The sequence below is a fragment of the Trichechus manatus genome, unplaced genomic scaffold (assembly GCF_000243295.1).
Source record: "Trichechus manatus latirostris isolate Lorelei unplaced genomic scaffold, TriManLat1.0 scaffold00057, whole genome shotgun sequence".
Classification (NCBI taxonomy): Eukaryota; Metazoa; Chordata; class Mammalia; order Sirenia; family Trichechidae; genus Trichechus; species Trichechus manatus.
In genome coordinates, this window is record NW_004443993.1 from 1,706,343 (window position 1) to 1,721,097 (window position 14,755).

Here is a 14,755-nt window from a genome sequence, read left to right on the forward strand (position 1 = left end):
GTCTCATAGGGTTTCCAAGGTTGTAATCTTTACAGAAGCAGACTGCCACATCTTTTTCCTGTGGAGCAGTTGATGAGTTCGAACAGCAGACCTTTTGGTTAGCAGCAAAGCACTTAACCACTGAGCCACCAAGGCTCCTTACTACAACATAGATGAACCTTAGAAACATTGATATTTTGAATGAGAAAAAAAAAGTAGGGGCGGAATACAGAATAGAATTTCAAATTCTCACAGATTGTAGACTTTTTGTAGCCTTGGAGTAGATGAACCCCTGAAATTATTGCCCTGAGATAATCTTTAAACCTTAAACCAAAAATATCCCCTAAAGTCATCTTAAAACAGAACAATACTTTAGCTTAACTAGTGAAAAAAGGTCTGCCTTGAGCATTATGCTCTTTAAAGATCTATCTATATGGGATCAAACTGACAACAGCTCTAAAGATTAGATAAGAACCTTAGGGGACAGTGAGTTTATGTTAACCAGGAACAACTCAGAAAAGAAGGATAAGAAGGATTGCACAACTCAAAGAATGTAATCAATGTCACTGTACTGTAGAAACTGTTGAATTAGTATATGGCTTACTGTGTATATTCTCAACAACAACAATGAATTAAAAAAAAAAAACTCATTGCTCCACACACAAAAAAAATTATGATAAGTGGAAGAAGCCAGTTACAAGACAGTCCATTCATATGAAATGTCTAGAGCAGGAAAATCTCAAAAAATAGACAGTAGATTAGTGGTTGTCTACGGCTAGGGGGCTAGAAGAGAATGAGGGGTGACTGCTAATTGGTAGAGGGTTTCTTTTTTTCATAGTTTTATTGTGGCAAAAATATACACAACATTTGCCAATTCAACGTCTTTTACGTGTATAATTCAGTGACATTGACCACGTTCATCATGTTGTGCAGCCATCACCATTAACAGAAACTCAGTGTCCCCCAAGCAGTGACTCTCTCTCTCCCCCTCCCTCCTACCCCTGGTAACCACTAGTAGGGTTTGGTATCTATATATTTGCCTATTCTAGAGATTTCATATAAGTAGGATCAGACACTTTTTGTCCTTTTGCAACTGATTTATTTCACTCAGTATAAGGCTTTCAAGGTTTATCCATGTTGTAACATGTACCAGGACTTCATTTCTCTTTATGGCTGAATAATATTCCATTGTATAAATATACCACATTTTGTTTATCCTTTAATCTGTTGATGACATTTGGGTTGTTTCTACCTTTTGGGTATTGTGAATAGTGCTGCAATGAACATTGGTGTACAAGTGTCTGTTTGCATTCTTGCTTCACGACTTTTGGGTATATACGTAGGAGTGAGATTGCTCGGTTGTATGGTAGTTCTATGTCTAACTTTTAGAGGAACCAGGGTTTCTTTTTAAGTGATTAAAATGTTCTAAAATTGATTGTGGTGTTGGATGCACAACTCTGCAAATACACTAAAAACCACAGAATTATACACTTTGAATGAGTGAATTATATTGTATGTATGATGGTTAAGATTGTGTGTCAACTTGACTGGGCCATGATTCTTAGTGGTTTAGTAGTTGCATGATGATGTGATCACTTCCATGATGAGATCCGATGTAATGTGATCACCTCTATAATGGGATCTGTTATGAGTAGCCAATCAGTTGAAAGGAAGTTTCCTTGGGCTTGTGGACTCCATCGAATGTAAGTGGATATTCTGGCTAGGCTCATGGGCTTTTGATCGCTCTGGATCACGCAGCTGGATCCTGTTCATCTGACCTCCGGTCCTTGGGACTTGAGCTAGCAGCTTACCTGTGGTCTTGCCTGCCGATCTTGGGATTCATCAATCTTTGCATCCCGTGAGCAAGAGCCCTGCTGTCTTACCTGCCTATCTTGGGTTCACCAGCCCCTGCGGCTGCATGAATCAGAAGCCTCTATCCTGACCTGTGGACTTGGGATGTTTTAGCCTCTACAACTGCATGAGCCATTTCCTTTATATAAATCTCTCTCTACATATATTTATACGCCTTGCTGGTTTTGCTTCTCTAGAGAATCCAGCCTAAGACAGTATGTGAGTTATATCTCAATAAAACTGTTAAAAAAGTAATAATATCATCCCAGTTAATTGGCCTAATATCTTGTTTAGTGCTTTGTTTTATCTCCTAGTTCCTTGTGTAGCAACTTGGGTTTTAAAAGCCTGCAAGCAACCATCCAAGACATGACAATTGGTCTTTATTTGCCTAGAGCAATAGAGAAGGGGGAGTTAGGAATAGGAGGAGGAAACAGAATACGTAGCTAATTGCCTTCATGAACAACTGCCTCTCTTGTCATGAGACCATATAAACTGGATGGTGCCTGGCTACCATTACTAAACGTGTTGATCAAAGATTCTATAGAAGAATCTGACCAAAAGGGAGAAAATGCAGAACAGAATTTAAAATTCTCAGATTTTCTGGAGCCATGGAGGCTTGATGAACCCCCAAAACTATTTCCCTGAGGTAATCTTTTTTAAAATGTACAATACCATATATTTATTTAAATTGAAATGCAAACAAGATCAACCTACATTTTTCAAGGAATATGTTAGTTTCATGCACATGAGATCCAAAGACAAATAAACAAAAATGTGTATGAGACATGGTGGAAAGGGGCTTAAGAATAATGTAGGAAATCTAGGACCTGGAGCTCAGGTTAGAAATTAGGAATTTCCTATGACCCCCTTTCTTTCCAGAGTCAATAATTATTTTTCCAATTAAGTAAGGGCCACTCATGCTTCCCTGGATGGACCCAAGAAAAGCATACTTTTGGAGGATAGAATAGAGTCCTATTCAGAGTTACTGAACTAATCCTTTTTAATTGCTATGTAGCATGTATCCAAGACACAAACCAATCTTAGAAGTTAATAAGAATTCTCAGCTGTATAAACCTAAGTTACAAGATTTGAAATGCAGGAAACCTCATTTTACATTAAACAAATAAGGAAAAGCTTCTAACTGGGTCCTATAGTAGTAATCAGATCCTAATGCTTTTCGGGTTCACAAAGTTCTGCTAAGGGACAGTCTATGGGAGATCATGCTGCCTTGGGGCCCATGTGTCTATTCTTCAAGAGGTTTTGACAGTACAAAGAAAAGGATCTGGAACAGAAGTTTCAAAGACGTCTAATGGAAATATAAATCTCTTAAAGACATCAACTCCAGACGAAAAGGGACTCGGAAAAGGCCATTTCACTAAGGGTGTCGAAAAGAATTAACTCTTGCAAATGTTAGTTTTTTCGTTAGATGGAATATTTTCCCCCCTGGATTTTATAGGGTCTATAATGTGATTTTATTCAGTAGCTCATTTAATTCTCACAATAAGGTAAGTATTATTATTACTCCCACTTTATAATAAGGAAATTCAGACTTGTAGGAGAGTTATTATGTGAACTCTGGTCTCCCTGAGATAATCTTTAAACCTTAAACCAAAAAGATCCCCTAAAGTCTTCTTAAAACTAAACAATAGCTTACCTAGTAAAGAATGTCTGCCCTGAGCATTGTGCTCTTTTAAGAACTATCTGTATGGGATCAAACTGACAAGCAACTCAAAAGATCAGATAGGAGCCTTAGGGGGCATTGAGTTTATTTTAATTTGGAAAAGGAGGATGAGAATGATTGTACGACTTGAAAAATGTAATCAGTGTCACTGAATTGTACATGGAGAAATTGTTGAATTGGTGTATGTTCCGCTGTGTATATTCTCAAACAACAACAACAAAAAATAAATTTAATTATTAAAATAATAGTATCTAACATTTATCAAGTGGTTAGCTCTGGGCCAGGCAATGTGCTGAGCTCTCTACACCAATGACCTCATTCCATCCTCATAAGACGGCTGTGAAAAAGGGACTAGCATGTTATCATTTTTCAAGGGGGACGACTGAGGCTCAGAGAGGTTAAGCAAGCTGCCCATAGTCACACAGCAAGAAGGTGGCTGAATTCCAGAGGCCTAGCATCCAAGGCCCCACCAGACCTGGCCCTTGCCCAACCCTGAGCTTCACCTCTGTTTCTGCTCCTTCCTCCCCCTAAGCCAACCTCCTGTTTTCAGTTCCTAGATGTACACATTCTTTCCAGCCTCCAGGCCTTTACACATGCTGTTCCCTCTGCCTGGCTGTTCTTTCCCCTCCCCTCCCCACCTGGCCTATGAAATGAATGTCTAAGTGTGAGGGGGGCAGAGAGAGGAGGTGTTGACTCCAAGATTCCAAGTCTGGAGCCTGAGTGGTGAGAGGTTTTGGGCGGCACCTCAAGGGGCTGCTAGGAGGAAAGACCAGAGCCCTAAGGGTTGACCCCCTACCTAGTAAGATAGTGTGCAGAGCCATCACTTACCCTATGCCTGGGTTTAACCCAAGCTGTAAATGGGGTCACGAGGAGGAGGAGGAGGTCAGATTTTCCCAGGGAGTTCGCCAGGTCAGGGGTGAGCAAGTGACAGGAGAGAGGCGTGGCCCTGCTCTAGTCCTGCCCGGCACCTTAGGACAAGGTGTCCCCGCCCCGCCACCCCTCCACTGGCTGCCTTTCCCTCCTTTACCCCTCCCAACTCAAAGCTTTTTCTCAAACCCTTGTAGAGTCTATAAGAAGTACACTAGGCCTTTGCTCACGCTGGCTCCTCTGCCAGGAACACACTTCCCCGCTGCCTTTTTGGTAGTCTGGCCTCAGCTCACTTCCGCTCCTCAGTGAGGCTTTTTCTGCTCACTGGCTCTAAAACAGTCCCAGTTACTCTTGTAGCTCACTGTGATATTTTGTTTACAACACACACCAGTATAGGGAAGTCTCTTATTAACTTGTTTATGGCATTTTTGTGTCCTGGACTAGCATGTGGGCCCCTTATGGGCAGGGGACAGCGTGTGTCCCCATTTTCAGATGAGAAAACTGAGACTTAGGAAAGTCACCCTGCCATCCATGCTTCTGGCCTCTCAGCCAGGGTTCTCAAACTCAAAGAACGTCGGGTGCCAGGTTGGCAATCTAAATGTCCAAAGCCACCTGGTGGGGTGTTCTGGGAGCACTTGAGGGCCTCTCAGGCAGATATTTTTACTCTTCTATTCAGAAATAATTTTAGACTTACAGGCGAGTTGCCAAGATAGTGCAGCGATTTCCTGTCTACCCCTCACCCAGCTTCCCCTAATGTTAACAACTTACCTGACCATTGTGCAATGGTCATAAAGAAGAAATTAACTTTGGTACATTGCTATTAACCAAAGTACAGATTTCATTTGGATTTCCCCAGTTTTTCCCTAACATCATTTTTCTGGTCCAGGATGCCTTCCAGGACCCCTTATTGCATTTGGTCATCACATCTCGTTGATCTCCTCTAGTCTGTGACAGTTCCTCAGTCTGTATTTTTCATGACCTTGGTGGTCAGGTATTTTGTAGAATGATCCTCAGTTTGGGTCTGTCTGATGTTTTCCCATCATAAGACTGGGGCTTTGGTTTGGGGGAAGAAGACAGAAGTGAAGTATCCTTCTCCTCACGTCATATCAGGGGGTACTTGATAGCCACATGACTTATTACTAGGATGTTGATTTTGACCTCTTGGTTAAGGTGGTATCTGCCAGGTGTCTCCACTGTAAAGTTACTATTATTCCTCTTTCCATACTTCATTCTTTAGAAGCCAGTCACTAAGTCCAGTCCACCCTCAGTGGAAGGGGAATTAAACTCCACCACCTGGAGAGAGGAATATCAAAGAATTTGTGGGCAAAGGTTAAAGCCATCACCAAAAAACCGAACCAAACTCGTTGCCGTTGAGTTGATTCTGACTCATAGACCCTATAGGACAGAGTAGAGCTGCCCTATAGGGTTTCCAAGTAGTGGCTGGTAGATTGGAACTGCCGACCTTTTGTTTAGTAGCCAAGCTCTTAACCACTGTGCTACCAGGGCTCCAAAACCATCATAGTAATTAATAAAACTTTTGGGGTAGAAACTTAGAGTCTATGTGAGTATCCTATTTCTCCTTAAAGTTCTGCCCACTAATTATGAGGTTTATCAGTGGATCCTGCCTGCGGCTATTATTACTGTGATGGGTCTTTATTTCATCATCCATTCTATGTTTATTCATTGTGATTTTTCTGTAAGAAAGATTTGTTCCTTTGCCCCCAATTATTAATTTGCTTATTAATAATTTATTTATATCAGTACGGACTCGTGAATATTTAGTGTATTCTTTGGGTTGTAATACAAACACAATTGCTATTTATTTTGTTGCTCAAATTGTTCCAGTTTTAGCCAATAGGAGTTCTTTCAGGTTGGCTTTTTTGGCCTTTTGACATTTTGGGTTTTGGGGGTTTTTCTAGCCTTTTCTGGCACTACAAGATGCACCAAGCTCATCTTGTGTTTTCCTGCCCCAGCCCTAGAGTTAGCCATTTGCCCAAGGAGCCCGAGTTCCTTGTATTGGAGATGGTATTTAGAAACCAAGATTTGGGTGCTAGTTGTGCTCATTGCTACTGGCGTGTCATTGCTTCTGGGCCCTCAGCAGACAAAGTTAGGAAATATGTGTGTATATACTAGCCCAGGGGTGCCTCAGAAGAATGGCTTGGCAATCTACTTGCAAAAATTCAACTACTGAAAACCCTATGGAGCACAGTTCTACTCTGATGGAATCAACTGGGATTGCCATGGGTCGGAATCAACTCGATGGCAACTGGCTTGGTTTTTTGGTTATTACTAATCCCTGTATACGTACATATCTATATTTACTTTTGTATCTGTCTACAGTGAAACCTGTGAGAGCCAGAACTTGACAGGACCGCCTTGTTTTTCTGGGTCTTGCAAGTTTCCTGCCTTTGACAGGGTGCAATCTTACCACTTTTCTATTACACGTTTTGGTGAAAATATTTCGGCTTTCCTTTTCCGCTTTACACTGGTTCTAGCTTTCACAGGTTTTACTGTATCTGCATATAAAACAAAAAAAAACAAACCCATTGCTATCAAGTCAATTAGAACTCATAGCGACCCTGTAGGACAGAGCAGGATTGCCCCATAGGGTTTCCAAGGCTGTAATCTTTATGGAAGCAGACAGCCACGTCTTTCTCCCCAGGTGGGTTCAAACCTCTGACATTTTGGTTAGCAGCCCAGTGCTTAACCACAGTGCCACCAGTGCTCCTTTATCTGCATATATGGTATATTAAAATAAACATGAGTTCATACTGCTAACCCTAGTCCAGCATCACAGGCTTAAGTCTAGTATTCCCTCTTTGCTTATTTGTAACTTCCTCCTTCAACAATGAGTCACTGTTTCTATAGTTACTTATAAAGTAAATATTTACTTATTTACAATATACTTGCTATATTTACTTATTGGAGCCCTAGTGCCCCAGGGAATAAGAGCTTGTTCAATCCTAGCATACAAGTAGTTTCAGAATTGTTAACATCTACCCCTGTGAAATATTGAATATACCGTGGACTGCCAAAAGAACGAATGTATCTGTCTTAGAAGTACAGCCAGAATGCTCCTTAGAAGCAAGGATGGTGAGACTTTGTCTCACATACTTTGGACATGTTACCAGGAGGGATCAGTCTGTGGAGAAGGATATCATGCTTGGTAGATTAGAGGATCATTGAAAAAGAGGAAGACCCTCAATAAAATGGATTGACACAGTGGCTGCAACAATGGGCTCAAGCATAACAATGATTGTGAGGATGGCGCAGGACCAGGCAGTGTTTTGTTCTGTTGTACGTGGGGTCCCTACGAGTTGGAACTGACTCAACGCCACCTAATGACAACAATCCCTGTGAAAAACAAATTTACCGACTAGAGTAAGTGTCTCTGTACAGTTTTAGAACAATTTTCTAGCAGGAACCTCACTGAGTTGAACACAGAAACCGTGTAGGTGGGGTCCAGTTTGAGACCGCCAATCTATGACTGCTCTGGTTTCTGGTCATGGGAAAGTTGTCAGTGCACACGCAGCTCTCTGCTGCATATTCATGCCTCTAGCCTGTGCACGGGCCAGTGGGGAGGAGAATGAATGGGAGACTCTGCAACAGCCCTCTGGGTGGGGCCGGGGTCTGAGGGGGCCGTGGGAAGTATTTTGCTCTTTCAGGGGTGCGGACCTGGCTTGGTGAGAGTGGGCACAGACCCGGGCTGGGCGATCTCTGTGGGCAAGGGCCCTCGGCAGCAGAACCTGCTGGGCAGGTATGCTGGCCCAGGCACGCATCTGGCGGGCGGGTAGTGGCAGGAGCAAGGATGCCGGTGGCGCACTTAGCCTGGGATGGGACCAGGTTTGGCTGGGGGTGGGGGGCTGGGGCTGGCTGGGCCTGAGCCTAGTCCCCTCCTAATTCCTCTCAGGGATACTGTGGTGACCAGTAGTACCCACGGCTAACACTTATTGAGCTCTCACTGTGTACCTTGGAATGGGGGCTGTTTTACCTCCATTTTACAGATAAGGCCACTGAAGCTCAGAGTAGGACATCGCTTGCCCAGGATAGTAGATCACGAAGTGGCTGAGCAGGGATTTGAACCTAGATCGCCTAGCTCCAGATTCCGCGCCCTTAACCCTGGCACAGCTCTGGACAGAAGAACAGAGACAGTCCCTGCCTTCCTGGAGCTGAGGGCCTATGACAGAGTCATGCAATAGGCCCGACAGTGAAAAAATAACAAGGGAATTTCAGACGGTACCAACTGCCATGTGAGAGTGTGCGTGGTGGGGGTGAGGGGGGTACGGATCAGGGAGGGAAGGAGGTGACTAGGCAGGGAAGGATGTTCCAGGCAGAGTGGTCTGCAAGCACAAAGGTGCAGAGGTGAAAGGTGTGAAGAGCTGGGAGGAGGCCAGGGCACTGGAGGGACAGCAGGAGGAGAGATCTGAGAAGCAAGGAGGAGAGAGAGAGCTGCAGGGCGTTATGGGCTGCAGTGAGGACTTTGACTTTTACTCTGAGCGACCTAAAGAGCCGTGCGAGGGTTTGGAGCAGGGGAGGGAAGCGGTCTGAGTTTTAAGAAACTTCCTGTGGCTGCCAGGTGTGGAATGGCGGGTCGGGGTTGGAGCAGGGAGGCGTTCAAGAGGCTCCTGACATCTGCCCGAGACGCTGGAGCCTGGGTCCCCCGGGGGCCGAGTTCACGGGAAAGAGGCGCAGGGAGGCGGTGGGGGTGAGGGGCAATGGGCCAGCGACCCGCGACCGGAAGAGCTCCCCTCCTCCACAGGGCCCGAGGGAGGTGAGGATGCCGCCTGGGAGGTGTGGAGCGGCCTCCTTCCCACCACTGGGTGCGGCTTCCCCTTTGCCAAAGCAAGTCATTTATCGAGCGCCTGCTGTATGGCTGGCGAAGCCCCGCCACGCTGGGGGATCTCCAAGTTCACCCCAGCGGGCGCGGTCTGGAGCTTTGTCCTCAAGGCTGTGTGGTGTGCGGGGCACCCAAGCGTTAACGTCCCCCGGATGGGGGTGGGGGTCGCCGCCGAACTTCATTGGCTTTGCTGCCCTTGCGTGCGTCTTTGATCGGTCCAAGCAGGCAGTAGCGGTCCAGTACCCCCCTCCCCGAAGAGTGCAGCGGGCACTGGCCCTGGATACGCGAGGCCAAAGAGGACTGTCCCAGTGAAGGTCGCAGCGGCCAGGCCCAGCCCCACCTTCAGCCTGTGGCGCTGGTCTGAGGATGGGGGAGCTGGGCCCGGCCCGGAAGCTCTTGGGACCTGGGGGTGGAGGGTGCGGGGCCAGCTTGGACTGGCCAGTTGGAGGAGTGGCGGCCTGGGAGAGGCGTGGGAGAGAGACACCAGAGGAGAAAAACAGACAGCACGGAAAGACAGAGACCGAGACAGGGAGAAATAGAGACCAAGAGACAGACAGGAGAGACTCTGAGAGACCCGATGAGAGAGACACACACAGAAGTGAGGGAGACCCTCATTCTTTCACTCACTCGGCGGGCACGTAGTGGCCACTGGCTGTGTTCCTTGCAATACCCACGACAGACGCAAATCCCTGTCCCCGTGGGGCTGACAGCCTGGTGCAGACACAGCCCAGAAACACGATAAATGAGTAAATCACATTGTCCAGAGTGAGAAGGGTGAGAGAGACAGGGGAGGGGGCAAACCCGGGCCCCAGGGGGTCAGATGAGCCAGACCCTCCGTATCTCCGGAGCCGGAAATTCCCACCAGATGCTGCCTGCACTTGCCCCTCTCCCACGCGCCCCGGGGGGAAGGCCCACCCCGCCACAGCCGCTCCTGCTGAAGACCTCTTGTCACCCGCGCTGCCCCGGGCCCTCCCGCGAAGGGGCGTACCTGGGACCAGCCCACGCTTGGGAGGGAGGTGGGCGGAAAATGGGGAGGGGTCAGTGTCCAGTGTCTGCGCGCCGGAGGACACCGAGATCCCTCTGCTGGGAGGAAGGGGCTGAGCCGAGGACCTACCCTGCTGGAGAAACTTCCACCCGCTGCGTTTCCAGGCCCCCCACCGCGATGGAGCCAGGAAGCGCAGCCCAGGACCGGAGGGGGAGCCGAGGGCTCGCCGGTGCCAGTCGCCGCCCGGGCGCGCACCGGTGCCGCGGCGGGTGGCACAGGCTGGCAGCCACGGGCTGGGTGCCCGGGCCCCAAGGGGAGGGGGCTATTGCCTCAGACCGCTGCGTCCTCCTCTTCGCGGGCCCGCCCCGCGCCTGCCGGCTCCAGTCCCGCCCCCGCGTGGCTTCTGCTCACTCGGCTTGGGGCAGCGCGGCGGCTGGGGGCGCACCGCAGCGCGCAGAGGTAAGTGTGCCTCCCGGGTTCCAGGGGGCACGGGGCTCGGCCTGGCCCCGAGGGGATCTCCCTGGGTACCATCGCGTTCTGCTAGGGTAGCGCCCCTTGCTAGAGTCTCCCTGGGTACCATCGCGGTCTGCTGGGGCAGCGCCCCTTGCTGGGATTTCCCGGAGGCCTGCAGGGAGCTAGAAGGCAGAGTCGCTGGGGCTGGGTGCGGGGCCCGGATTGGGGGTGGGGGCGTCTAGAATCCGTCGGCCTCGCCCCCTCTGAGCCGCACCACTGCAAGTTTCGCCACCTCAATCCTGCCTTCAGGCTAGCGGGGCGAGGGGCTGTGCAGAGGCTGTGCGCCTCTGCGCCGGTGTCCCCATGAGAGCGTGTGTAGCCCGGGTCAGCGTGATTTGGTGCCCCACCTCCCCACACCTCAGCGTGACTGAGCCATTGACTCCCTGTCCGTCTGTGTTCATTCGCGCGTGGTTCCCTGTGTGCGACTGAATTCGTCTGGATTGCATTTGTCCTTGCTGTGTGTAAGTAAGTCTGGTCCCTTCCCTAGGTCTCTGTTTCCTCCATCTGTTAAGTGGGACTCACGTGACTGTGCCACCGTTTCTGCGTGGATGCGTTTGTGTGGGAGCGTGTAAACCTTTGTGCCTGCTCTGTGTGGACCTCTATTTCCTCATATGTAAATTGGGAATAAGGGGAGACTTGAGAGGATTAAAGGGTGCGGTCGCAGGTGGGAGGTGTTATTATACTTTAATGACATGTGTGACCCTCTGCAGGAGTCTGTCTGTGCAATGCGGATCCTGTCTGCTGCCCTCCAGCTATGTGTCTGCAAAATGGTTGCACAGGATCAGCTTTCTCAAGGTTTTGAGTGGATGAAGGGGTTTGGGCAGGGAAGAGCCCTGTAGAGGATGGGGCTATGGAGGTTGGGTGTTGTGATGTGGGTGGAGGTGGTGAAATGCTGGTCTGTGTGACTGTGTGTTCCTATCTGCATGTTGCTGAATTTATCACTGGGTGTATTAGCCTGTGTTGCTCTGTCGTGTGAATGCATTTGTGTGCTTCCTTGGTGGTGTGTGTGTGTTCTGGCCTTTCTCTGTGACTATGTGTGTCAATGAGTCCCTGAATTTGTGTGTGTCCCTGTCTGTCAATGATCGAATACACCTCTGGATATCCTGGCTTGCTTGTGAATTATCAGTGTCCCTTTTGTGTGTCACTCTATCCTCTTGGGTACGTCTGTCTCCACGGGCACCCGCCTTCCATCCCGAGCTCCCCCTTGGCCCCGGTGTGCGTGTGGCGTGGTGGGCTGGGTTTAGGGCCCCTTTCCATGGCCGCTAAGTCGCACTCGTGCTTGCTTCCGCAGGCCGCCGGGACCGAGCGCACGTGGGACAACCGGCCTGACGCCGCGCCTGGCCTCTCTGCAGCCTTGGGGTGGACGGCTCATGGAGCCCGGGCTGCTGCGGCCGGCGCCAGTGAGTGAAGTCATCGTCCTGCATTACAACTACACGGGCAAGCTCCACGGTGCTCGCTACCAGCCCGGCGCGGGGCTGCGCGCCGACGCCGTCGTGTGCCTGGCAGTGTGCGCGCTCATCGTGCTCGAGAACTTGGCCGTGCTGTTCGTGCTCGCGCGCCACCCGCGCTTCCACGCGCCGATGTTCCTGCTGCTGGGCAGTCTCACGCTGTCTGACCTGCTGGCGGGCGCCGCCTATGCCGCTAACATCCTACTGTCCGGGCCGCTTACACTGCGCCTGTCGCCAGCGCTTTGGTTCGCGCGCGAGGGCGGCGTGTTCGTGGCGCTCGCTGCGTCTGTGCTGAGTCTCCTGGCCATCGCGCTCGAGCGTCGCTTCACCATGGCGCGCCGGGGTCCTGCGCCCGCCGTCCGTCGGGGGCGTACGTTAGCGCTGGCGGCCGCGGCCTGGGGCGCGTCGCTGCTCATCGGGCTGCTGCCGGCGCTGGGTTGGAACTGCCTGGGCCGCCTGGACGCCTGCTCCACCGTGCTGCCTCTCTATGCCAAGGCCTACGTGCTCTTCTGCGTGCTTGCCTTCGTCGGCATCCTGGCCGCCATCTGTGCGCTCTATGCGCGCATCTACTGCCAGGTGCGCGCCAATGCGCAGCGCCTGCAGGCGCGGCCCAGGGCTAGCCGGGGCGCCTCGGACCCGGCGCGCCGCACGCAGCGCAAGCTGGCGCTGCTGCGCACACTCAGCGTGGTGCTCCTGGCCTTCGTGGCGTGCTGGGGTCCCCTCTTCCTGCTGCTGCTGCTGGACGTGGCGTGCCCGACGCGCGCCTGCCCAGTGCTCCTGCAGGCTGACCCTTTCCTGGGCCTGGCCATGGCAAATTCGCTTCTGAACCCTATTATCTACACACTCACAAACCGCGACCTGCGCTACGCGCTCCTGCGTCTCGTCTGCTGCGGCCGTCGCCCCTGTGGCCTAGGTCAGGGCGGTTCCAGTCCTCCCGAGAGCGCGGCTGGGGCTTCTGGCGGCCTGCGCCAATGGCCGCCTCCCTGCACCGACGGCAGCTCCAGTCGCTCTGAGCGCTTGTCGCCCAGACGGAATGGGCTGGACACCAGCGGCTCCATTGGTGGCCCCGGCGCACCCACAGCTGCCCAGACCCCGGTGCCCGCGCCTGCTGCAGACTGACGCGCCCAGGCCCGCCATTGCCTTCCCCAAGAGCTGTTTTGCAGACTGTTTTTGTCTTAAATATAGGAATTTGTAGGAAACGCAGCCGAAGACACAGGGCAAATATATTAATTGAAGTCAAGCGCCAGCTATTGAGTGCCTACTGTGTGCCACGCTCTATATCAGGCACTAGGGACACAGCAGTGAACAAAACAGACGACATCTTGCCTTTGTGGAACTGAAATTCTGGTCGAGGACACAGACAATAACAATGAAGAAATGGCGATAATTGCAGTGATAATACAATGATGGTGTCAGTAATGGCAGTCCCCTGAAGGAAGGGCATTTCCGGAGGAAGGAATTGCAGGTGCGAAGGCCCTGAGGCTGGTGTGTTCAATGAAAAGCAAGGATCCTGGTGTGTCTTAAGCAGAGAAATGGAGGGGGAGAACAGATTGTATAGGGCCTTGTGGGGGAGGGGAGGACTTTGGTTTTGCTCCAAATGAGATGGGAGCCATGGAGAGTTCTGAGCAGAGGAGCGAGGTGACCTGGCTCAGGTGTTCACAGGCACCCTCTGGTGCTGTCGGGACAGGCTGTGGTGGGTGAGGTGATTGTATTGGCCCAGGGAAGCCATGATAGGGACACCAGCAGACTCACCCCAGGTGGTTACTGGATAGATTTTGGAGGCAGTGAACAAAATTACTGAGGAATTGGGTATGGGGTGAGGGAAAGAAAGAAGTCAAGGATGATTCCTCAGTTTAGAGCGATGAAGCCAGGGACAGGGCACCCCAAAATTTGGGAGATTCAGCCAAATCCTGTCTGAGCACAAAATTTCCTTGAGTGCAGTGTCGATCCTTCATTGTAAAAACTAATAAAAATAAATTTAAAATTAATAGCGATTACAGTTTGTTATACTAGCTAGTTGCCTTACAATCCTAGGCTGAGGACACATATTTTGTTTTTCTCACCCTTACAGCAACCTTGCAAGGTAGATTTTGTCACTTCTATTTAACAGATGAGGAAACTGAGGCTCCAAGCAGTGAGTACCTTGCCCCACTGAGCCAGGATTCTAGCCCAGGCTGTCAGGCTCCTAGGCACAAGAGGCCTCAGGTCTGACGTCTAGCTCCTCCCGAAGATTTTTCCCTACCGACCGACACTCCCTCCACCCAGGGGTCTGCCTTCTTGGCCCAGGCCCTTTTGTGCCCATAAAAGGCTCCAGGCGCTCTGGCCACAGCGCCCGGCACGTCCCGCGGCGCATTCCCGACCCCTGAGCTGCCACTGGCCGGGGGAGGGGTGGGGGCGTCGGGTCTACGCTGTGGTGTGCCACCTGGCGGGAGGTCTCGGAACTGCAGACAGCCAGACGGCGGTGTCTTTCGAGGGCCACCGACCCTCCTGGGGACCGTCTCCGCGGGACATATCTGGGCCGCCCCTGAAGGTTACACGCCTGAGAAAGCATCCTATCTCTTGAATAATACACACACAAGCTTGGGGTCACGGTC

General features: G+C 50.6%; 1 protein-coding gene across 1 annotated transcript; it reads left to right on the forward strand.

Annotated features, from left to right (window-relative positions):
• The first annotated feature begins 10,586 nt into the window (after nucleotides 1-10,586).
• Nucleotides 10,587-14,329, forward strand: S1PR5 (sphingosine-1-phosphate receptor 5). Its single transcript, XM_004378350.2, has 2 exons — nucleotides 10,587-10,659; nucleotides 12,005-14,329. Exon 2 carries the CDS (start codon nucleotides 12,084-12,086, stop codon nucleotides 13,278-13,280), a length of 1,197 nt encoding a protein of 398 aa, XP_004378407.1. The 5' UTR covers nucleotides 10,587-10,659; nucleotides 12,005-12,083; the 3' UTR covers nucleotides 13,281-14,329.
• The last annotated feature ends 426 nt before the right edge of the window (nucleotides 14,330-14,755 follow it).